Source organism: Urocitellus parryii, chromosome 4 (genome assembly GCF_045843805.1).
Source record: "Urocitellus parryii isolate mUroPar1 chromosome 4, mUroPar1.hap1, whole genome shotgun sequence".
In the NCBI taxonomy this organism is placed as follows: Eukaryota; Metazoa; Chordata; class Mammalia; order Rodentia; family Sciuridae; genus Urocitellus; species Urocitellus parryii.
The window spans coordinates 126575263-126598736 of record NC_135534.1 but is presented as its reverse complement, the minus strand read 5'-3'; the positions used below and the strand labels follow the sequence as shown (position 1 = coordinate 126598736).

Here is a 23474-nt window from a genome sequence, read left to right as displayed (position 1 = left end):
ACCACCTAAATGCTGTTTAAAATCACTAAGACAGGGACAGCCAGATCTTTTTTTGCCTTGTGCTGTGAAGCAATGTGAAATACACAGCACTATCTAATACTCTTTCCAAAAAAAGAGGTGAGTATGAATCTAATCAAGCCTATTTACAAGAAAGATCTATTTAAAAAAAAAAACCCTATGTGATAGAAGAGCAGGTTAAATGACACCATGGAGATACAAATCTAGAAGGTGGAAATCTCTATAGCAAAATGGACCTATTTTGTAAGCTAATTGCCTGGGGAAAAATGAAGACTTGCTATAGATTAAAAAATCCTTAAGAAAACTAGCAACCAGGGGCTGGGGCTGTAGCTCAGTGGCAGAGCACTTGCCTAGCATGCACAAGGCACTGGATTGGATCCTCAGCACCACATAAAAATTTAAATAAATAAATAAAGGCATTTTGTCCATTTGTCCACTACAAAAAAAAAATTAAAAAGAAAACTAGCAACCAAATATAGTCTTTAGACCTTGTTTGGATCCTGATGCAAACCAACTAGAAAAAGACAATTTTGATAAAATAAGATGAATTACAGATATGGTACCAAGGAATTAACTCTCATTTTTAGGCAAATAATGGTATTGTGATTACCAAAGAAAATATGTATGTTTTTCTGAAGTGCACACCAAAATATATAAGGATAACATCTAAGACATGAGGGTCCTTTAAAATATGTCAACTTACACAGCAAAAACAACATAAATAAATGAAATAAGTACAATAAAATGTTAATGTATGTTCAGGTTTAATACTAGTGCAAACATTCCCTCTGTTTCAGTCTCCCTATTTTTTTCCACAACTTCTATTGGATGTATTTATAAACTTTTCTTTGTACCCTTCATTATTCACAACTTTTTCAAAATTTCCTGCTGTCTTACTGTGCTATCGTCTAGAAGCTTTTCAGTGCTAGCTTCCAATCAACAGTCCTCTCTCCTCAGATATAAACTATGCCATTGGGATAATTTATTGAAGGTTATTATTACTTTAATGACTTTATGTTTTACTTTCAAGATTTCCAATTCATCCTTTTCAAATCTTCCTGTTCTTGTTTCATTAAGCCTTTGAGTGGTTAGTATATTATGTATAGTTCTCAGATTGATCTCTATATCCACAGGCATTAATTATTCAATTTGTTGAGTTAATCAACTATTTTGATGATTATGGATCTCCTTGTGTGCTTAAATGTTTTGTGGGAGGGGAGGATTCTGGGGATTGAACCTATAATGAGCTTATTCTTGCTTGCCTGGGTATTCTTCATATGCATCCTTTTCAAAAATATATGATCAACACTTTCTTTGCAATTCTAAACCATTAAGACAGGTCTTACAATAGCAGATCAACTTGGATCTTATACTCTATGTTAATGTTTTAATTTGGGGCTTTGCGTGAATACTATGTAGATGCAGTTCAAATATTGTATTGAGTGCTTTCTCTGTGCTTCAATGCTCCCAAAAGAAAACTCCATATCCAAGATATTTTAATAAACTATATGTTCCAGTTAAGAAAACTGGTCTGAGGATAAATGACTAAAGACTTACGAACCAGTGTAGGGGAAATAAAACCAGGCATATTCTGGCTCTCTACAAATCTCTTCTCAGTGTTGTATTTTATGTCCATGAATGAAACTGGAGTAGTGCACTTCCATTTTGCAAGCCCCTTAACATATTTCCATTCCAGATCCCTTAGATCCATGAATTGTTTTTCTGAAAAGAATCATATTTTGAAAGGGTCACATGGTGTTGTTATTCAACCTTCAGTCACTCAGATGCTTCATGGATAGAATAAATTGTTTCAGAAAATTGAATCTCCTTTTCCTTTTTGGCAGAAAGCTGCTTCTGAAGCTTTATAAACTGAGGGGAACCTTTAGTGTTCATTTCACCCAAAGCCTTCCCCTAAGTAGGGAATTGGGTGAGTCTGGCTGATTGGGCTCAAGTGGATCCTTGAGCCACAGCAGATCAAAGATTGTCTGCTTTGGTGTTTGGATAGCAGCATAAATGAAAAATGGACAGACCTGCATGGCACTGAGAACAACAGAAAGGAGAAAAGAATCCTAATCAGTGATTGGAACAAGGAGGAAGACTGATCAGCATCATTTCTTTTAAAGATGATATTCTAAGCCCTAAATATAAAAGGGCAGAGGCTTGCTAGAATTTGGCTCTTTTCTATACACTTTCAGGAACTACCTGCTTGGAATGTCATTAGTACTTGCAATCTTTTCAAGGAGCTGATGATCATGGAAAACCAAGCCAAGATGTATTGCATGTCCTCTACCCCTCAACCACTGCCCATTTTCTGACCTTCAATTCCTGTCATGACAGAATATGTTGTAAAGTTTTTTTAAAAAACATCAAAAAAGGTCAAGACTGAAAGCAAGGGCTTGAGTGTAACCGTGGCCAACGAGCTAAGGAGAGAAGTATGATGATCAGGAGATGATGACTACAGTGGACAAGCTAGAAGGCTGGCCTCCTATTTGTGGATGACTTCATCATCATTCCCATGTGGTGACATTTGAGCAAATCACTTATGGCTCGAGGGTCAAGCCCACTCTGCTCCTGTCCCAATCAGTCCTGCATCCCTGTTCTGGGAAGGATCTGGACTTCCTGTGCCCATCTGATAAGAAATCTTTGTGTATGTTCCATATATGTAGAAGACAGATGCCAGGACTATTCCTTATTCCCCAAGGGAACAGATACACTGGAGCTGCCACATTGTCAACTGTCAGTCCCTAGGGGCCAAATCACCAAATTCCAGGGAGTTGACAAGATCATCACAGACCTGGTATGGCAAGAACAGGAGAAGGTAGAAAAGGACAGGAAGGGATATTTAGCAAGAGATGGACCTAGAGATGATGATTTGTATTAGTAAAGAGCTTTATATCATGATCTTGGTAGATACCATAGATTGTCTTCCTCCAAACCCATTACAACCCTCTTCTGCTTCCTTCTGCCATAAAAAGGGAAGCAACGGGTTCTGTCATTAACCTTGCTTAGCAAAAGACCTCTGAAGAGGGATGTCCTAGGAAATCTTTGCTTTTATATGAAAAGAAAATAGGGACTTAGGATTGTAACTCAGTGGTAGAGTGTGTGCTTTGCATGCGTAAGGTCTTGGGTTCAATGCCCACCACCACCACAGACACACACACACACACACACACACACGGACAGAAGTACAAATTTGGCTCTTTGTTCTAGTACACCTCTTCCTGCCTGGGTTGTGGTAGCATCTGATGAAAAAGGAGATGTGTTTTTTGGACATAAAGATAGAAGCTACATACAAAACAATGGCAGAGCCAATGGCAGTCGACCACTGAGCCACATCCCCAGCCCTATTTTGTATTTCAAAGACAGGGTCTCACTGAGTTGCTTAGCACCTTGCTTTTGCTGAGGCTGACTTTGAACTCGCCATCCTCCTGCCCCAGCCTCTCGAGCTGCTGGGTTACAGGTGTGTGCCACAGCACCTGACAAGAAATAAGGTCTTTGAAACAGAGGACAGACTCTGGGAGCCACATTAGAGACCCATGAAATTTAGGTGAACAGCAGGCAGGGCATTCTTTAGGAAGAAAGGATAATTCTATCCACTGTGGGTGACAAAGTATCTATGAACATAGAACATCCATGTTTTATGGGTCAATATTTGACTATTTCTATTTTTTTCCCATGTGGCTTCATCTGTTTGGATTACCTGGGTTTGCTGAAACGTATCTGGGAACTTTGTCTTCATAGATCATCTTCTCATGGATGGAATCAGGAAAGCCTAATATTTTGATGCTCTGAATCTTCTTAATAATGGTAGACCTCGGGAAAGCGCTGGAATGATCATCCATAATGTTATAAGGAAATGTATGTATGGGAGGAGGGATCCCAATCTGAGCCAGTCTTTTTTGGGACTTGGAGAGTGGCGGTTTTGGAGGGAGTGGGTCCATTAGTAAGCTGCGGTGGAGAAGCTCCACCATGGATTCTTTCTTTTCATCCTCTTTTTTACCCACTGTATACATGAAAATAGACTGGGGGTCTTCTTTCACACTAGTTTTGCTGATGAATGACCTTTCATTCAGGTTTTTACTAAGTATTTTCTGTGCTTCCTTAGGTGAAATGCCATGAGTTTTTAGGAGAATTGAATTCTTTCTGTTCTTCCTAAAATTCTCAACTGATGCATATAATTCAGGCAGCTGTGGAGTAAACAAAAAAAAAAAAAAGGAGTGTAAAGGGAGTCATAGGATAGATGAAAATGTGAGGAACTGACAGACCCAAGTCCTAGAATAGGAGGATAACAAATAACCATAACAATAGAAGTATTTATCTTTGGAAGATATCTTTGCTTAAATTAAATCCAGGTGGCAATGTGGAATAGAGAGCAGAAGCTTGAATCTCAGATTCATTCCCACAAAAATGTATTATTTAGACACATCACTTAAACTGAATTGTGAAATAAGATAGCTAGATTTGGGTTTGAATGTATTTGGGATCTTTCCCAATCCAAAATTCTATTGAGGGAACAGGAGAGATAGTTGAGGGTGGCTGTGGCTTTTGCTGGTTTTGAATAATGGTGTATTTCTTTCCTTCTTTTTTTTTTAAAGAGAGAGTGAGAGAGAGAGAGAGAGAGAGAGAGAGAGAATTTTTTTAATATTTATTTTTTTTAAGTTATTGGCAGACACAACATCTTCGTTTGTATGTGGTGCTGAGGATCAAACCTGGGCCGCACGCATGCCAGGCGAGCGCGCTACCACATCCCCAGCCCATGGTGTATTTCTTTTAAGGAAGAAAAAGAACCTGATCATCTAGATATTAGAGCTTCACCCTGGTGTCCAAGGGGCTCAGAAATACATGCAAAGGAAGCTGTAATTGTTGTAAGTCACAGGAATATTTTACCAAACAAATGGTTACCTTAGTGAGAATAATTGTTAGCTAACAAAACGAAACAAAACAAAACAGTGATTCTTCAGAGTATCCTTTCCCATATAAAATCCTATATTGAAAAAAATGGGTCCTCTGCTTCCTGGTGGCCATGTTCTCTGAGCTGCTTCCCTCAACCATGCTCTTCTACTGTGCTGTTCTGCCTTACCTTGGGCCCAGAACTATGGAATCAGCCACCTATGGACTGAGACTTCTGAAAATAAAAGCCAAAATAAACTTTTCATCCTCTGTGTTGTTATTATGGGGACTTTTGGTTACAGTAACAAAAAGCTGACTAAAACACAAGGTGGTTTGGAGAAGTGGGGTTATTCCTGTGACTAACCTGCCCATAGGGTTCAAAAACCTTTGTAATTCATTTAAAAGGTGGGGAGGAATTTTCAAAAGTTCAGAGAGGCAAGTTGGAAAAGCTTTAGATTGTTGTAAGCAGAGCTTATGGGTGATTCTTACAGAGTTGGTTGCCTATGAATTGAGACCTCTGAAAATGTGGGCAAAAATAAACTTTTTCTCCTATAAAAGGAAAGGAAGAAATGAAGGAAGCAAGGAAGGAAGGGAATTGTATTTTCTCAACTGTTCTCTCAATTATTCTATCATTCAGAAGAAGTTTTTTGGGTCATCTAATTAGAAGGTCAAAGAAGCCATAGACTCATGTTAGAGCCAAAATTTGGGTCTAATTGCAGTTTCCTTTTAATCACAGTCAGATCTATTGCCAAGAACAATAAATAGAACATTAACTAAAGTTACCAAATGGCTCATTAAAACTAATTAACATCATTAGGAAAACAATTTAACATCTAGGCTCACCTGTTCTTGGAAGAGCTATGTTTTGCTGGGACAAAAAAAAAAAAAAAAAGTTAAGTCTCTGAAATAAAATGTTGGTGTTCCTTATGGCTCCCAGGTATGTTACTGAATAGTCAATAATCTAGATTTTTATAACGCTTAAATCTCATTTCCTGTGTACAATATCATAGGATTTTAAATACATACCGAACATATCTGAAATGATGGTGTCCTATCAACTTTAGCTGAATTGTTGTCTCTCGGGAGGGACATTGTGCTGGAATTTTATTCTCTAACTCCTAAAAAGCAAAAGTCAAAGATAAAAAAACAGATTAAGTACAAAAGAAAATTCGGGTACAGTGGCACTCCCCTGCAATCCTGGTGGCTCAGGAGGCTGAAGCAGGAGGATCTAAATTTGAGGCCAGCCTCAGCAGCTACTTTGTGAAACACTCAACAACTTAGCAAGACCCTGTCTCAAAAGAGAATATATAAAGGGCTGGGGATGCAGCGCAGTAGTAGAGTGCCCCTGGGTTCAATCCTCAGTACCTTAAATAAACAACAAACAAAAATAAATAAATAAACAAACAAACAAACAAAAAGAGAGAGGCAATGTTTTAAAGAAAAATCTTCTGAACTTTGTGAGTGGGACACTTTTAAAAGCATTTCAATTTTTTTGTGTGTGTGTGGTACTGAGGATTGAACCTTGGGTGTTCTACAACTGAACTATATCCATAGGCCATTTTAATTTTTATTTATTTTGAGACAGGGTCTCACTAAGTTGCTGAGGCTGGCCTTGAATTTTCAATCCTCCTACCTCAGCCTCCTGTATTGCTGAGGATTACAGGCATGTGCTACCATGCCTGACAAATTCTTAAATAACATATATTTTTCAGGTTAGTTCAAAGAATACTGCATGGACTTTTGTTTGTTTGTTTTGTTTGGTCTTACGTAATTTGATAGACTTTTTAGTTCTTCTAAATAAAAAATCACCTACCTTCGTACCCAGGAAAAAGTGTTTTTCATTCAGGAGAGAAAAGTTAATGATGAATAACAATTACAAGAACAAGGAACATTCTGAAATAATTTGCTTTGTGCCAGATATGAAGCAGTTTGTAGATGGCAATTTATATAATATCTTGGTGAAGAATTTAAAATGAACAAAGAATCTCTACTTACTTGTCTCGTTGATAAATGGCAGTTAAATCCACTACCATATTTGATTCTGGCTTTATGCTTGGCTTTGACCAATAGCAAGTGGCCCTGCCTGAGTGACACTGTGTGAGTGCCAGAGTTCAGTCTTAAGCTGTCAGCTTCACTTCACATTCAGGGAAACCTGGGCTGCCATGTAAAGTGGTCTGGCTGCCTTTCTGGGGAGACCAGACGAAGCCAACAGCCAGCCCCCACCACTAGACTTGTAAGGAAGCCATCTTGCTTCTTCCAGCCCCCAGGAGACCCCAGATGACTGCGGCTTCATGCACAATCCTGGCTGATCCTGAATGGAAAGAGCCACCACCCAGAAGAGCTGGCCAACTCTAAAATTATGAAATGAGTTATTGTTGTTGCAAGCCACTAGGTTTGGGGTGCATTGTTATACAGAAATAAATCAGATAACCTCTACGATAGTTCACATCCTTAGTTTAATTTATTCCAGCAAACACTCTGTTGGCAGGTAAGGAAATATATGAAGGGAGAACATTCCTGGGTGGCTCTGCATCCTGACTGGTAGCTCTGGGCACTGGGATGGGTGTCCTAGAGGACCCCAAACACTCATTTGTTGATTGAGATGAAGCAAAAACAATTGCCTTCTTCCCCTTCTTCCTTTTCCCTCCCAAGCAAAGTTAAAAAAAAATCCATATCTATCTATCTATTATTTTCTATCTATCTATTATCTATCTATCATCTCTACAGCTAACCGACCAACCACCATAGCTTAGCCACTATGGAGTGTCAGTTGCTTCCTCTTGTGATTGTGTGGCTGACTAGGATCTGTGGCTTGCTGCCATCTAGGCTAGAAAATGATCAATATTCTAAATTTGAAGTTGGGTTTCTACTTAACATGTACTGCTTTGCACCACTGTAAAGTTGAAAACTTGTGAGTTGAACTGTCATAATTTGGGGACCATATATCCATTTATATTTCCAAATAGATTATTGTTACTACTGAGACCTCTATATTAATATATGACCCCCACACACACACACAAAAAAAAAAAGACAGTGCAACATGCACACCTCTTTTCTTACTTTCAGAAGTGGCTTCACAGACCTGTCAATTAAAGTAAAACTTTCCTTATATGGTTTCTGCAAAGGAAAATATTTTCTTTAAAATTTCATCTAAAACCCCTGAGTATGTTTTGAGTTATCCAGTATCGTCATCTTTCAGTAGTGTTGTCTACCATGGAAGGCTCCTTTCTCCCATTGCCAAGAAGTGATCAATTGTCTCCCTTCTACTCCCCTCAGAACAGGGCAAGTTTAACCTCCTCACACACACACACACACACACACACACACACACACTACTTTAAACTGTGACACCTCAGGTAAATGATTCCCAGCTCTGATGGCCAATCTGCAGCTCTGTGTAAATAAATTCAAGCCAATATCTGAGAAACGTATGTGCATTTCATTACAGTGGGATTGAGGACAGGACTGGAGCACAAGGAAGCTTAGATTCTTGCCGATCTTCGTTGCTGAACTACAATTGCATACATGCTCTTCTCACTGAAGAAACAGGATTCTGAACACAGAAACAGGTCATTAGCCAGTGTTTTTATACACTGTAATTTTAGCTGTATAACATACTTTCAACTTCAGGCCCTTTGCTTTAGCCAAATCCATGCTAAATCTGGTTTAATAGGCAATCCAAACTCTTCTGGTGAGTGAATCTGGACTCATGAAAGTCATGACAGTCAGCAGGCAGCTTGGGTCCACACAACTTGAGTGGAGCTCTTTGGGGGGCTCTTCAGCACTCTGTCCATTATTTATTATTCCCAGAAATTCCCGCCATTCAATTCTAATTGTAATGAGAAGAGCGAGGGTATGTCATAACTCCCTGGGATGGTATCCCATGGTTCCTACCCAACTTTTCACCTTTCACTCCTGTCTAAAAGGAAAAGTTCTCTCTGCTCATCTAATATTAATTTCTCTCTTTCTTGTCCAGGGAGGCATGTTTTATTCTTCTTGTAACCTTGTGGTATATTTCTCCTCAATTTTCTTTCCTCCCCTTCCAACAACTCTTCATTTTCTTTCTTCTTGCTTCTCTATCACTCTTTTATCTTCTATTTCACTTTCTCCAATGCAATGTATCCTTTCCTTCTTTACAAATATGTAATATTTCTTCCACTTGGAGGAAAAATACAACTCCTTTTGACTCTGTTTCTACCACTAACTTTAGCCTTTTATGTCTTCTTTAACTCTATACTTGCTGTTTTTATATTCTCATGATTAATCTTTAGAATAATGACATTTAACTTCCATGCTATATGATGAACTAAAATTGAATTCTTGAAGGGAATAGTGGGGAGGGACTAGGAATTTAACCCAGGTGCAGTTTACCACTGCGTTACATCCCCAATCTTTTCCCTATTTTATTTTTTAAATTTTAAGACAGGGCCTCTACTAAAAGTTGCTGAGGCTGGTCTTGACTTGAGATCCCTCCTGCCTCAGCCTCCCCAGTCATTGGGATTATAGGTGTGTACCACCATGCCCAGCTCAACTATCAATTTGAAAGTAGTTTTTACTATCCTTATTTTTCTCCATCTCAACTATTAACTACCCCCTCATTTTGAAACTATTTTTTAAAAGAATAAATTCCCTGATATTTCTAAATGCTTTGCAATGATCTTTTTATTTTGTACAATGAAATGTTTACTTCTTATTCTTAATTAATCTGACAGATAACAGCTTGTTTGATCTTGCAGTGGTCTTAATAATGCATCTAATTGTCTTCAGTTTTGGACTACTGCAATGATCTCTTCCCAATTACATTGTCTGGTGTTATTCTTCTTGTTATCTGTTCCAAACCACCTCTTTATCCATTGAATAATTAGCCCATTCTTCACACTTGGCCACTTATTACTTTTAGGACAAGATATAAAAAATTTAACTAGACTTATAAAGGCCATTCAACAATCTGCTTCTAACACTTTTCCATCATTTAAGAATCAAACTTCAAGCAGGGGCCCAGTGGTGTGTGCCTGTCATTCCAGCTACTTGGGAAGCTGAAGCAGGAGGACACAGTGAGCCCAAGAGTTTGAAGCTTGCTGGACAACATAGTGAGACCATTAAAAAAAAAAATAAAAAAAGGCCAGAAAAACAAAACAACAATGGCAGACAATAAATCACCAAACAACAACACATACAAAATTTAAAAAATATGATAGTTTAAGAAATCATATTTCACTGCTACCACAATACCATAAATATAATTTCCAATTGTATCAGCTAGGTCACAATCCTCTGTGTTTCAGTAAAATTCTTGCTTTGATCCCTCAACCATAATGTCCTTTCTTCTTTTCATGCCAATCTAAAACACAATAGAAATGAAGATAAAATTGAAAGAAGCACAATCTTGAATATATTTGTTTCATATAAAAGCAAAATATTATCCACAGGAAGTAGAAATTTGAAAAAGTTAAAAATGATTCAAAGAAACCCCAGTAATGAGAATTGATTCTCTTACAAGGATGCCAATCAATTCACTGGGGGAAAGTAGTGTTCTCAATAAATGGTGCTGGAACAATTGGATATTTACATGAAGAAGAATAAATTTGGACCCTTAACCAATCCTTATGCCAAAATTAATTTAAAATGGACTATAGACCTAAACATAGTAGGTAAAACTATAGAATACCTGGAATAAAACATGGGAGTGAATTAAGTAAGCAATGATTTCTTGAATATAGCACCAAATCACAAGCAAAAGAAGGAAAAAAGTAAATGACTACATTAAAATAAAAATCTCTGTGCTTTAGTGAAAGAAAGAGAAAATATCTGCAAATCATCCTTCCATCAGGTACTTATACCCCAGAGTTCATAAAGAACACTTACAAATCAATAAAAAAAATATCCAATTAAAATATGGGCAAATGGGGACTTCGGTTTGGTTTTCAGTGTGGCACATAAGAAGCTTTGAAGTCATCACTCTGTCCTAACAACAAGTAAAAAGCCAAATAGAATGAAAACAACTCTTTTTGGATCTGACAGAGAAGTGAGATCACACTGCTGCATCTAAAGTTCAAAGGACAGGCAGGTAAATAGAATCACAGCGTATCAAAGCAGAAACCTCCCCTAGAACCAGGCAAGAAGCCTCCACAGGAACCAGTACCGCAATCATGTGTAGCTTTTAGTGAAAAATATTACAAGGCACGTGAAGAGGCAAAGAGTCAGTTTGAAGAGACAGAGCAAACACCGGAACCAGATGCTGATAATACAAAAAGTGAAAAATAAAACACAAAAAACAAAAGTTGTACGTAGTTATATTCAAATTGCTGAAAAGCAAAGATAAAAAAAAATCTTGAAAGATACCAGACACCTTATCTATAAGGACAAAAGATGAAAATGATGCCTAATTTCTCCTTATTAACCATTTCAAGAAGAAAGAGAAATATTTAGTCTTGGGGAAAAACATACAGCAACTGAAAATTTTCTGTCTTATGAAATTATCCTTCAAAAGTAAAGAATAAAGATATTCTCTAACATTGAGGTGATTTTTTCTTATTATATTTATTTATTTATTTTTGCAGTACTAGGGATTGAAGCCAGGGGTGATCTACTATTGAACTACATCCCCAGCCCTTTTTTTTTTTTCTTTTTCTTTTCTTTTCTTTTCTTTTTTTTTTGAGATAGAATCTCACTAAGTTGCCCAAGCTGGACTCAAACTTGCTGTCCTACCTCAGCTTGCTGAGTCACTGGGATTATAGACCTGTACCACTGTGGCCCCATTAATGAAATTTGTTGCCAGTGGAACTGCCTTGCTAAAGAAGCTGGGGCTGCCCCTCAGTGACAGGGTACCCTGTTCACCTAGCATACTTGAGGCCTTGGGTTCAATCCAAAGAAAACGTTAAAGAAATTCTTCAGAGTGAGAAAGAAAATTATGTGTCAGAAACTCAGAGTTACATAAAGAAAGGTAGAATATTAGAGAAAAAAATAGATACAAAGTAAAATAAAATGTTTACTTCTTATTCTTAATTAATCTAACAGATAACAGCTTGTTTGATATTAATAATAGCAAGATGTATTCAATGATTGTAGCTTATGTGTAAGTGAAATCAATGACAATGACACAGGAATGAGAGGGAGGAATTAGTAATATTTTGTTGTCATAGGGTCCTTTACCACCAGTGAAGCAGTACAGTATTATTTGAAAGTGGACTTGGATTTGTGTGTGTGTGTGTGTGTGTGTGTGTGTGTGTGTGTGTATACTGTGTATTGAACCGAAGGGCACTCTACCACTGAGCTACATCACTTTTTTTTTTTTTTTTTAAATTTTGAGAGAGGGTTTCACTAAATTCTTGAGGCTGGCCTTGAACTTTCAATCCTCGTGCCTCAGCCTCTGGAGTTGCTAGAATTAAAGGTGAGTGCCACCATACCCAGCTGATTTGGATTACTTGTAAATGTGTATTACAAACTTTAGGGCAATTGCTAAAAATAGTAAGATAAGTATTATTGATACCTTAAGAAAGGATAAAAATGGAATAAAAATTGCTCCACAAAAGACAGAAGATGTGAAAGATAAAAATAGGAACAAAGAACAAGAGCAACAAATAGAAAACTGCAAAAAAATGGTAGATCTTAATTCAACTACATCAATAATTACTTTTACTGTCTAAAGTTAACTAAATACAGAAATTTCAGGATGATTCAAAAAAGAAGACTCAATAATTCAGTGTCTATAAAAAACAGTCTTTAAATATAAAGACATTTAGATCAAGAATAAAGGGATAGAGAAAGATGTACCATGCTAACACTAATCAAAAGAAAGGAGGAGAAGTATATTAATTTCATACAGGGCAGACTTCAGAGCAAGGAATGTTAACAGGGTTAAAGAGAGGATTTACATAACAATAAAGGGGACAGTTCTCCAGAAGACAAAACAATCCTTAACATGTTTTTGCCTCACAAAGAATCAAAATATATGAGGCAAAAACCTCATAGAACCTCATGGAGAAAGAAATGACTCCACCACTATAGTAGGATACTTTAACATTCCTTTATCAAAAATGTACAGATCCATTGCTCTGTAGTATAGTTTAAGTTCTGGTACACTGATGCCACCTGCTTCACTCCTCCTGCTAAGGATTGCTTTACTATTCTGGGTCTCTTATTTTTCCAGATGAATTTCATGATTGCTTTTTCTATTTCTAAGAGGAATGCCATTGGGATTTTGATCAGAATTGCATTAACTCTGTATAGTGCTTTTGGTAGTGTGGTCATTTTGATAATATTAATTCAGCCTATCCAAGAGCAAGGTAGATCTTTCCATTTTCTAAGGTCTTTGATTTCTTTCTTTAGGGCTCTGTAGTTTTCATTATAGAGGTCTTTCACCTCTTTTGTTAAATTGATTCCTAAGTTTTTTTTTTTTGAGGCTATTGTAAATGGGGTAGTTTTTCTCATTTCCATCTCACAGGATTTGTCTCTGATATACAGAAATGATTTCATAACCTGATACTTTGATGAATTCGTTTACCTCAAACTACACTACAGAGCAATAGTAACAAAAATAGCATGGTATTGGCACCAACACATACTAGTAGACCAATGGTACAGAATAGAGGACACAGAGACTAACCCACAAAATTACAATTATCTTATATTAGACAAAGATGCCAAAAACATGCATTGGAGAAAAGATAGCCTCATCAACAAATGGTGCTGGGAAAACTGGAAATCCATATGCAATAAAATGAATTTAAACCCCTATCTCTCACCATGCACAAAACTCAACTCAAAGTGGATCAAGGACCTAGGAATTAAACCAGAGACTCTGCATCTAATAGAAGAAAAAGTAGGCCCTAATCTTCATCATGTGGGATTAGGCCCCTATAAGGCAAGAATTAAAACCAAGAATCAATAAATGGAATGGACTCAAACTAAAAAGTTTCTTCTCAGCAAAAGAAACAATCTGTGAGGTGAACAGAGAGCCCACATCTTGGGAGCAAATTTTTACCCCTCACATATTAGAGCACTAATCTCTAGAGTATATAAAGAACTCAAAAAGCTAAACACCAAAAAACAAATAACCCAATCAATAAATGGGCCAAAAACATGAATAGACACTTCTCAGAAGAGGCTATTCAATCAATCAACAAATATATGAAAAAAATGTTCATCGTCTCTAGCAATTAAATAAATGAAAATCAAAACTAGTCTAAGATACTATCTCACTGTAGTCAGAATGGCAGGTATTATGAAGACAAACAAAGATAAGTGTTAGCAAGGATGTGGGGAAAAAGGCACACTCACACATTGCTGGTGGGACTGCAAATTGGTTCAGCCAATATGGAAAGCAGTATGGAAATTTCTTGGAAATCTGGGAATGGAACCACCATTTGACCCAGTTATCCCTCTCCTCGGACTATACCCAAAGGACTTAAAAACAGCATACTACAGGGACACAGCCACAGCAATGTTTATAGCAGCACAATTCACAATAGCTAAACTGTGGAACCAACCTAGGTGCCCTTCAGTGGATGAATGGATTTTTAAAAATGTGGCATATATACACAATGGATAATTTTACTCAGCATTAAAAGAGAATAAAATCATGGCATTTGCAGGTAAATGGATGGTGTTGGAGAAGATAATGCTAAGTGAAGTTAGCTAATCCCCAAAAACCAAATGCCAAATGTTTTCTTTGATATAAGGAGGCTGATTCATAGTGGGGTAGGGTAAAGGTGCTTCTTGCAGCAAATAAGGTGCAGGTCCCAAAAGGGCCTGACTGCATAGACTGTTGGTCAGATCAAAAGCAAACTATTGGTGCTTTCCTGAGGCTGAAGGGGGCAATGGGGAGGGAATGAAAATAGCTTTCTAATGAGGGTGATGGGAAAGTTCTAAAATTAGATTGTGATGTTGCTTGAACAACTCTGTAAAATTAGCAAAAATCAATGAATTTTACATTTTTTTGGGTGCAATTTAACTTTCTTTTCTTGAGGTGCTGGGGATCAAACCCAGGGATCATGGATGCTAGACAAGGGCTTTATCACTGAGCAACATCCCCAGTCCAGTGTAATTTAGTTTTTCTTTTTGCCCTTTTTCCTCTCCTCTGCTATACTTTATTAGTTACTTTATCAGGTAACCCATAGAATTAGGCTCATTTTCCCCTGTGTTTTTATAGTCACATGCTGGCATATAAACACACATACATAGTAATTGTTTACAGAACTAGAATCCCATTACACTCAATTTCCACATCTTGCTTTTCTCACCAATGATTGCTCATGGAAAGCCCACCCACTCACCTAACTCACCTCTGGTCATCATGAGTACTGTCTTACATTTTTTTCTACAAGAACATGTTATGATTCCTGCTTTAACTCTCTCATGTAGCAGTCCCCAGGCCTTCCTCCCGAGGGACAGGAAAGACATGCCACAAGACTGCTGAGACTCCTTGTTCCACATTCTACCTGGAGCTGGCCTGCTTGAGGGGCACCTCCTTTTTCAGCTGGAGGATTCCCATCTATTTCAGGGTGGCAGAAATGGCTTTGCTTGTGGGAAGGAGGTGAGGTGTAAATGAGGTGCCCATGACGACAGCAGCCATACTGCTGTGGGGACAGAGGCAGAGGGAACATAATTCCAAGGGGCCAGGATCCCGCATTCCCTGGGCATCTTACTTATGAGGACCTTGTTTTAAAATACGGTGTATAATAGCTGGGTGTGGTGGCACACACCTGTAGCAACTCTGAGGCAGGAGGATCCCTAGTCCAAGGCAAGTCTAGGCAACTTAGCAAGATTCTGTCCCAAAATGTAAAATAGAAGGCAGGAGCTGGGAATGTAAGTCAGAGGTAGAGTACCCCTGGGTTCAGCCCCCAGTATATCAATCAATCAATCAATAATTTTAAAATATTGTGTGTTAATAGAAAATTGAAATTCAGTAAGACCAACAGAGCAAGAAATAATTGCTATTGAAAATAGAGTGGAAAGGGGTAATATGACATGCTGTGTGTGTGGTTGGAGGCACCAGGGGAAGCACCAGTGTTGATCCAAGGACGGGGTAGGAGTGGGGAAAATGCAGGGAAGAGCTGTTAGTATGGCTTCCATGGGAAAGAACAAGGCAGGCAGGGTTTAGGATCAAGTAGTCTTAATAAATACAGCAAGCCCTGGAGTACAGAGGCTGTTACAGGTTTGTGGTAACTGATCCTGCAGTGGTTACAGAAAGTAAATAGGGGCTCAGAGGGTAAAACTTCAATACAGGAGGTGGTTGGGAGCATAGGCTCTGGTTGGTTTGCATTTGTAAGGCACACAATCCCAAGGAATTATTTAATGCCGGAAAGAACAATTCATCCAGGGTCAGGAAGGCCCCAGCCATCAAAGCACCAGAAGGAACAACACAAGACATGGCTAATACAGGGTGGTCTTTTGTCCTACATAGCCTCGGTATGCAGCTCTCTTTTTGTGGAGATATGATTTGTTTTCCTACTCAGTATTAAATAAGAAAAAACAAGTTACACCTCTTAACTTCATTGTAAGGACTGTTGTTGTTATTATTGTTGGGTGTGCGGGAGACTCCCCCTTCTTGGAGAACACCATGGGATCTCTTACTCCTCTCCCTCCTCTCCAAAGGCACCAAGCCAAGAGTGCCAAATTCAAAGGTTTCCTCGACCAATCCCCGTAGGACACAGTGTCCACTCGCTGTTCCTGAGTCACCCTGCCAATCAACACCCGCCATGTCCCCTATGCAACCCTTCTTAAGCCAAAGCTTGTAAGAACACGCTCTCTTCTGTTCTCTGCCCTCTTCCTCTTCTTTCTCTCCTCTCTACCCTTTCTCTCTCTCTTTCTGCCCCCTTCCCTCTCTGCTCTCTACCTCTCCTTCCGGCAGCCGCCCCCCCCCCAATAAAATCTCTTGGTTGAATCTCCGTTTCGGGTGAGTCACTCGCCTTTCTATCATCATCATCATCATCATCATCATCATCATCATCATCATCATCTCCTTCAGTAGTTGGGTGTGGGAGACCAGTCTTGCCTGTGACTGGGTCTGATTCATGCTGCTAGACAGCCCCGTCTTCTGGGGCTCCAGCAACTGTGTCCTCCTGTAGGGGCGTGTCTCTCCACATCTCCAGGGATCCAATCACCTCACCTGTCCTTGAAACCCTGCCCCCCTTGACTCTCAATGGACGGGGATTTCCCAAGAAGTTAGAGTCCCCTAATAAAAGTCCACTCCAAAGCGCCCTTGCTCTCTCTCACCAGCCTAGGGTGTAGTCAGTCCCTCATTCTCCCTTTTGGAGAGCTTGAGGCCGGGGCAGAGGAGCCGTCCTGGAGCTTGGTTTAAAGGTAAATTGTGTGTCTGTGTTTTATTTCTAACACCTTGAGAATTTCCCTGAGTGAACAAACAGTTGTCTGTGCTGGACACGGATGATAATTGGGAAACAAGTTTCCTCAGAAAATAAGTTTTTGTCTGAGTAGGCATTTGAATACTTGTCATCCCTAATACCTATTACATCAGACCTCCTAAGATGTACTTTTCCATCTCTGCCCTCTAAAAGCTTATACATTACCAAAAATATTATAAAGCAAATCTTATATAATGGCCATTTTAAGGTATGACCTTGACAGTATTACTTGATTTCAACCACACCATTAGGTCCCTTTTCTTTTTTGTCCAGGGATCCAGACTCCACAGCTTTACCACCAGGTGGCGCTCACCAGAACTTTGCCTCAGCTACTTCCTACTTTTTCTTTAACTCCTGCACTTTTCTTCTTCTCCTCCCCTCTCTCCTTCCTTCCTTCCTCACTTGGATTTTTGTCTGTATTTTAAATGGAGGACATAATTAATTCAGCAAATATGTAATGTTTATAATGTTTCAGGTGCAAAACAGCCTTAAGATTTCTAAAACTTCTACAAATATTTATTGAATACCTGTTGTGAATCAGGCACTATTAGTTCCTTGGGATACGCTAAGAAGCAGAATGCAGATTTCTGTTTATGTGGCAGTTTACATGGTAGAAAGCAGGGAGGCATATATGGAAAAAGCTACCATAATAAATGAATTAATCAGTTTGGAAGTCATAAGTGCTAAGGATATAAACTAGATTAGAGTCAAGGGGTTGGTGTGCTGTGGGGGAGGGTGCCGTTTAAGCAGGGTGGTGGAGGTCCACCTCATTGGGAAGGTAACAGGTTGACTGAAGCCTATAGGAGGTGAGAGTGAGCCTAGAGGAAGGACCTGGGTAGAGGAAACAGCCAGGGCAAAGGCCATGTGCTTGTGGGGCTGGAGGAAGAGCAGGTTGCAGGAGAGACAGGGAAGGGGGAAGAGAGGTGGGAGGGCAGCAGAGGAGGAAGGAGGGCCCTGTCTTCTTAGGGCCCTGCAGGCAGGCCTGGGACTCTGGTTGTTCTCCAAGGGAACAGAAGGCAGTGCAGCAGATCCTGACATCCATTCCTGAGGGAGTGCTCTGGCTTAACTTCCTGATAAAATAGTATTAATTGAATACTTATTAATGTCATTGTGCAGTATGAGTCCATATATATATAATAAAGCCATGTATGTACTGTATGTATAGAAGAGAGATAATATATTTATCAAGTGAATGTATATGCCTAGTTGTGAACTCACAGGAAGTCATCTAGAAGGACATTTACCAAATTTCAGTAGAAGAGAGTGAGGGTTAAGGAATGAAAGGAGAGATCAAGCTTTGTTAAAAACTCAAACAGCTGGGCATGGTGGTACCTGTAATCCCCAGAAACTCAGAAGGCTGAAGCAGGAAGATTGCAACTTCAAGGCCAACCTCAGCAACTGAGCAAGACTCTGTCTCAAAATAAAAATAAGAAAGGCTAGGGGTGTAGTGCAGTGGTAAAGCACTCCTGGGATCCCCAATACCAAAACAAAACAACTCTCAAACTTGGTTTGTTGGAGCCTAGACACCCCATGCTTTCCTTCCACATCCATCTCTTCCTCTGGCTGTTCCTCTGTGTCCCTTATAAAACCTTATGATTTAGAATCAATGGGCAAAAGAAATCATTTTCCCTTTTCAGGAGTGGCTTGCTATTCCATTTCAAAAGCACAGACTGTTGTGTGAGGGACTCACAAATCAAAGGCAAAATTACAGTGAAAAACAAGAGAATGAAGTCCACAGAACTGAGAACGATTTGGGTTGGGGGCGGTGCTCATCATGGGACAAACCACCCATGGGATTCTAAGATCTAGCTTGTTAGCCTGTTGGTAAGTACACGTTGTTGGTGTTGTTTTAAATTCTTTAAATCATACACATACATTTTATACCCTGTTTTCATACTTAAGAGTATAAGATATTGACTGGAAAGTGGTATTAAAGTTCTCTGTGTTTTTTTTTTTTTGTTGTTGTTGTTGTTGTTTTTTGTTTTTTGTTTTTGTTGTTACAGGGTATTGAATCCAGGGCTTCACACATGCTAGGCAAGAACTCGACCTGAGCCACATCCTCAGTCCCTTTTATTTATTTATTTATTTTACTTGGAGACAGTTTCTCACTAAGTTGCAGAGACTGACCTTGAACTTGTAATCTTCCTGGCTCAGCCTCCCAAATAGCAGAGGCATCATTGCACCTGGCCAAAGCATTAAAATTTTTGAAAATGATTCCCTGGCTGGAACAAAGCTCCCAGTAGACAGTGACCAATTTGGGGATCGCAGGAATTTGATTGTGTTCAGCTTTCCTGAAAGTTCACAAGGGTGTCTTCGGGGAAAGACAGAGTTTGTCATAGCTATAGCATCTGGAAGGACTTTAGGATGGGCCAGAGATAATAATCCAGCAAAAGTATGGTCAGGACATGGTGCTACTATATATATATTGTATTTTATGTAGTTATATCTACAGATTTTTTCAATCTTGTATGTCCTGATTGACATTCTTCACTATTCTTGAGTCGTGGTCACCATGTATATTCATAGGTTATTCTGATGTGTAGGATATACATTACTGTTTCCATCATTATTTTAGGCTTCAATGAATACTATTGAGCCACTGATCTCTTTTTAAAAAGAAACTCGAGTTTAATATAACTCAATAGTAGTGATAAAAGACTGACAATTCAATAAACATAAACAAGCAAATGGTGTGAAAAATACATTAGCCAGGATGAACTGTATTTGTCAACTGAATGTTATTTAAGACAATCTGATTAATTCAGTCTTTGAGGAAATGCTCAACATTTAAATGTCAGGAGCTATTAAGAAGAAAATAGAAATTCTATGAAATAGTTACAATCTTGCATTTTCAGTTGATGAAGTGTAGAGAATCAGATGTGACTGTGTTACTATTACTGTCCTTGATGGAGTCTGCCTGCAAACGGGATATTCTGTCAAGGTATAGATAGGTAACAGCGGACATGCTTGAAAACGAGGTTCTGCTGTCCTTGGGAGGACTTGCCTGCAAACGGGATGTTCTGCCAAGTGGGCTAGGAGGATGCTGAGAAAAAATTTATTATCTGTTCTTAACAAGAGCAGAGCTCGGCAGGCTCCAGGCCGAGAGTAGATTAGCCATGAGAAGCGGGTCACTTCTGACTAGAAAGTAAAACTTCTGTATGCTATGTTTAATTAGCTGAAAGACCTGATTTATTGCTGTTGGAAGGCTACCTTCTTTGTTCACAATACTATAAAAAGATTGCTTGTATACAATAAAGGACTTTTTTTTTTCCTGCTGCTGCTTTGCTTGCTCTGCTTCTTCTTTCTTTCTCATGCTGACCTGCGAGTGAATTACTGCAACAGTGAAGTATGACTTCATTATATTTCATTGCTTTTTCCTCTGAAATCCCCAACATACTGTGGCCCAATGGAGAGATGGCTGGATTCCATGCTTTGGGATGCTGGTGTAAGTGAGAAGGCCCTTAGAGAGGAAGTGAGCCAATAGGGACCTGAGGGTTTCCATAGGGACCAGCAGACCCTTTTTTACTTCTCCCTCTTGGCCTAATCAGCTGGAGACAGGATCAACCATAACAAGTTAACAACTGTCCCATTTTGTGTGTGTGTGTGTGTGTGTGTGTGTGTGTGTGTGTGGTACTAGAGATTGAACCCAGGAGTGCTCTACAGCTGAGCTACATACCCAGTCATTAATTTTATTGTTTTAAATTTTGAGACCAGGTCTTGCTAAATTGTCCAGGCTGACCTTGAACTTGTGATCCTACTGCCTCAGTTTCTAGAGTAGCCGAGATTATGGTCCACCTTGTCTGACTATCCTGTCTTTAGATCCCCTCCGCTATCCCTCCTCATTAGCCTTAATTAGCTCTTGCCTGGTCTTTCCAGAATGCCTAACAGGCTTTTCTGGCTGATTTCCCTGGATTACTTGGCCTCGAGTCTGTCTTCCCATGGATCCCCTCGTCTTGCCCAGTAACTGGCCCTCCGTAATTACAGTGGGTCCTCAACTTATGCTGGTTCAATTTGGGATTCTTTGACTCTGTTACAGTAGGAAGTGACACACATTCAGTAGAAACCATACTGTAGATTTCGAATTAGGATCTTTTCCCAGACTGAAAATATGCAGTTTGATCTGTCATGATACTGGGCGGCAGCAGCAAACCACAGAGCCCAGTCAGCCACTGCCCTATCACTAGGGCAAACAGCTGACAGACACTCTACAGCATGCTGTTGCTAAGCTGCAGTGGTTAATAGATTAGCTGTAGTCAATGCATTGTTGACATAGCATATTTTTGATTTATGGGTTTATCAGGATGTAATCCCAACACAAGATGAGAAGCATCTGTATAGGTCTTCTGCTTGGGCTGTGAGAAGGTGAACTGAATACAAATTGGTTGATTCTGGAATACAATTTGCTACTATTGATTATAACACAATCAGAATTGGAAACATGGAACTATTGAATTTGGCCCCTCAGCCAGGGGAAGAGTCTGGCAATGGCCAAGAGCAGATTGGTGGAGGGGTTTTATTGGCCTACACAATGCATTGGGGAGGTGACAGTTTGTCACCTGGCCTTGGGAACTGGCAGTAGGAGGCTGCTCATGCACTCTACTGGTGCTGAGGGGGTGGGGATAACTCATCCATTCTGATGAGATGTTAGATTATAACAACCTCTAGTTTGGGGCTTTATAGTGGGGTACACATTAAAAATGACATATATTGAACATTTTATAGGAAAAAGGAACTTGGAGGTAGAATATGAAATTTTCAACTGCCCCCTCAGAAATAACTGCTTTTAAAATGCAGTATTTAGGGCTGGAGGGATAGCTTGGTGATAGAACATCTGCCTAGCATGCACAAGTTCCTGAATTTGATCCCCAATATCATCGTTGATTAATTAATTAATGCAACATTCAAAAGCCTGAGTTTTCTTGGCTAGAATAAGCAACTATTCTACCCACTATTATATTGCTAATGAAAGACTTATTTTTAAAATAATAAACAGACATTATTTTTAGAGCACTTCTACTTTTACAGGAAAATTGGTCAGAAAGTACAGTATTTCCCACAGGCCCCGCCTCTCATCATACATGCAGTTTCCCCTATTATATAATTTCTGTACTGGTATGGTACATTTGTTATAATTGATGAGTCAATACTGAAAAATGATTAAACTAAAGTCAGTAGTTTACACTTGGGCTCACTCTTCTTTTTCTTCTTTTTTAAAAATATTTTTTAGTTGTTGATGGACTTTTATTTTTACTTATTTGTATTTGGTGCTGAGAATCGAACCTAGTGCCTCACACGTGCTAGGAAAGTATGCTACTCTTCTTTTTCTTAATGGTTAAAAAAAACCAAAAACCAAAAGACAAACAAACAAAACCCAGTATGTTTAGAATTAGCTGAATAGACTGTTTAGATGAGTCCATATCCAAAGGATGTTAATCAGGGGCCAGATGAATTTATGCTTCTCCTTTCCATCAGGCCTGATCAAGTGTTGACTTTGGATACACCAGTATCACAGAGCTGCTTCACAAGCCTGTGTGAGCTGGTGCTTTTGGCCTTGACCTCCACAATGAGCTTCTATTTTCTTCATCATGGACTCAGTGGTCAGGGGAACTTGATGATGGCGTAGTGGTCAAGCTTGTTTTTTCCTAAGGGTTTTCTTCTGAGGGTACCTGGGCTGTGTCCTAGGTCACAGAAGTTGCATGATGCCAAATCTTCTTTTTATGACTGTGGACACCTTTCAGCGTTGCCTTCTTGACCTTAAAAGCCTTTGCTTTGGCTTCAACTTTGGGATGGGCAGGATTCTCCATCTTTGCACTTAGCACCATCTGGGTGAATAGGGTCCATGGCTCACTCTTAATGGAAATTCTGTGACTTTTGACAAGTGCACAATGACAGGTATTCATGGGTATGTATCACAAACTTTTAGAGAATAGTTCTAGTGCCTGGAAAATCCCATGTTCTATTTTTTTTTTTCAGTGCTAGGGATTGAACCTAGGCTCTTAGACATGCTGGACAAATGATCTACCACTGAGTTACGTCCCCAGCCCTTTTCAATTTTATTTTGAGACAGCATCTCACTAAGTTACCCAGATTGGCCTTTAACTTGTAATTTAACTCAGCCTCCTGAATAACTAGAATCACAAGTGTGTGCTAATGGGCATGGTTTGGTTCTAACTTTTTACTTTCTATAAGCCACTTTGGGTT

The 23474-nt window shown here is 39.1% G+C and overlaps 1 protein-coding gene across 1 annotated transcript; it reads right to left on the bottom strand.

Annotated features, from left to right (window-relative positions):
- Positions 1-1522: 1522 nt before the first annotated feature.
- Positions 1523-16612, bottom strand: C4H9orf153 (chromosome 4 C9orf153 homolog). The gene is made up of 4 exons (XM_077797327.1): positions 16511-16612; positions 15351-15488; positions 3719-4205; positions 1523-1740 (listed from the first exon to the last, which is right to left on the bottom strand). Exons 1-4 carry the CDS (start codon positions 16610-16612, stop codon positions 1523-1525), a joined length of 945 nt encoding a protein of 314 aa, XP_077653453.1.
- Positions 16613-23474: the final 6862 nt, after the last annotated feature.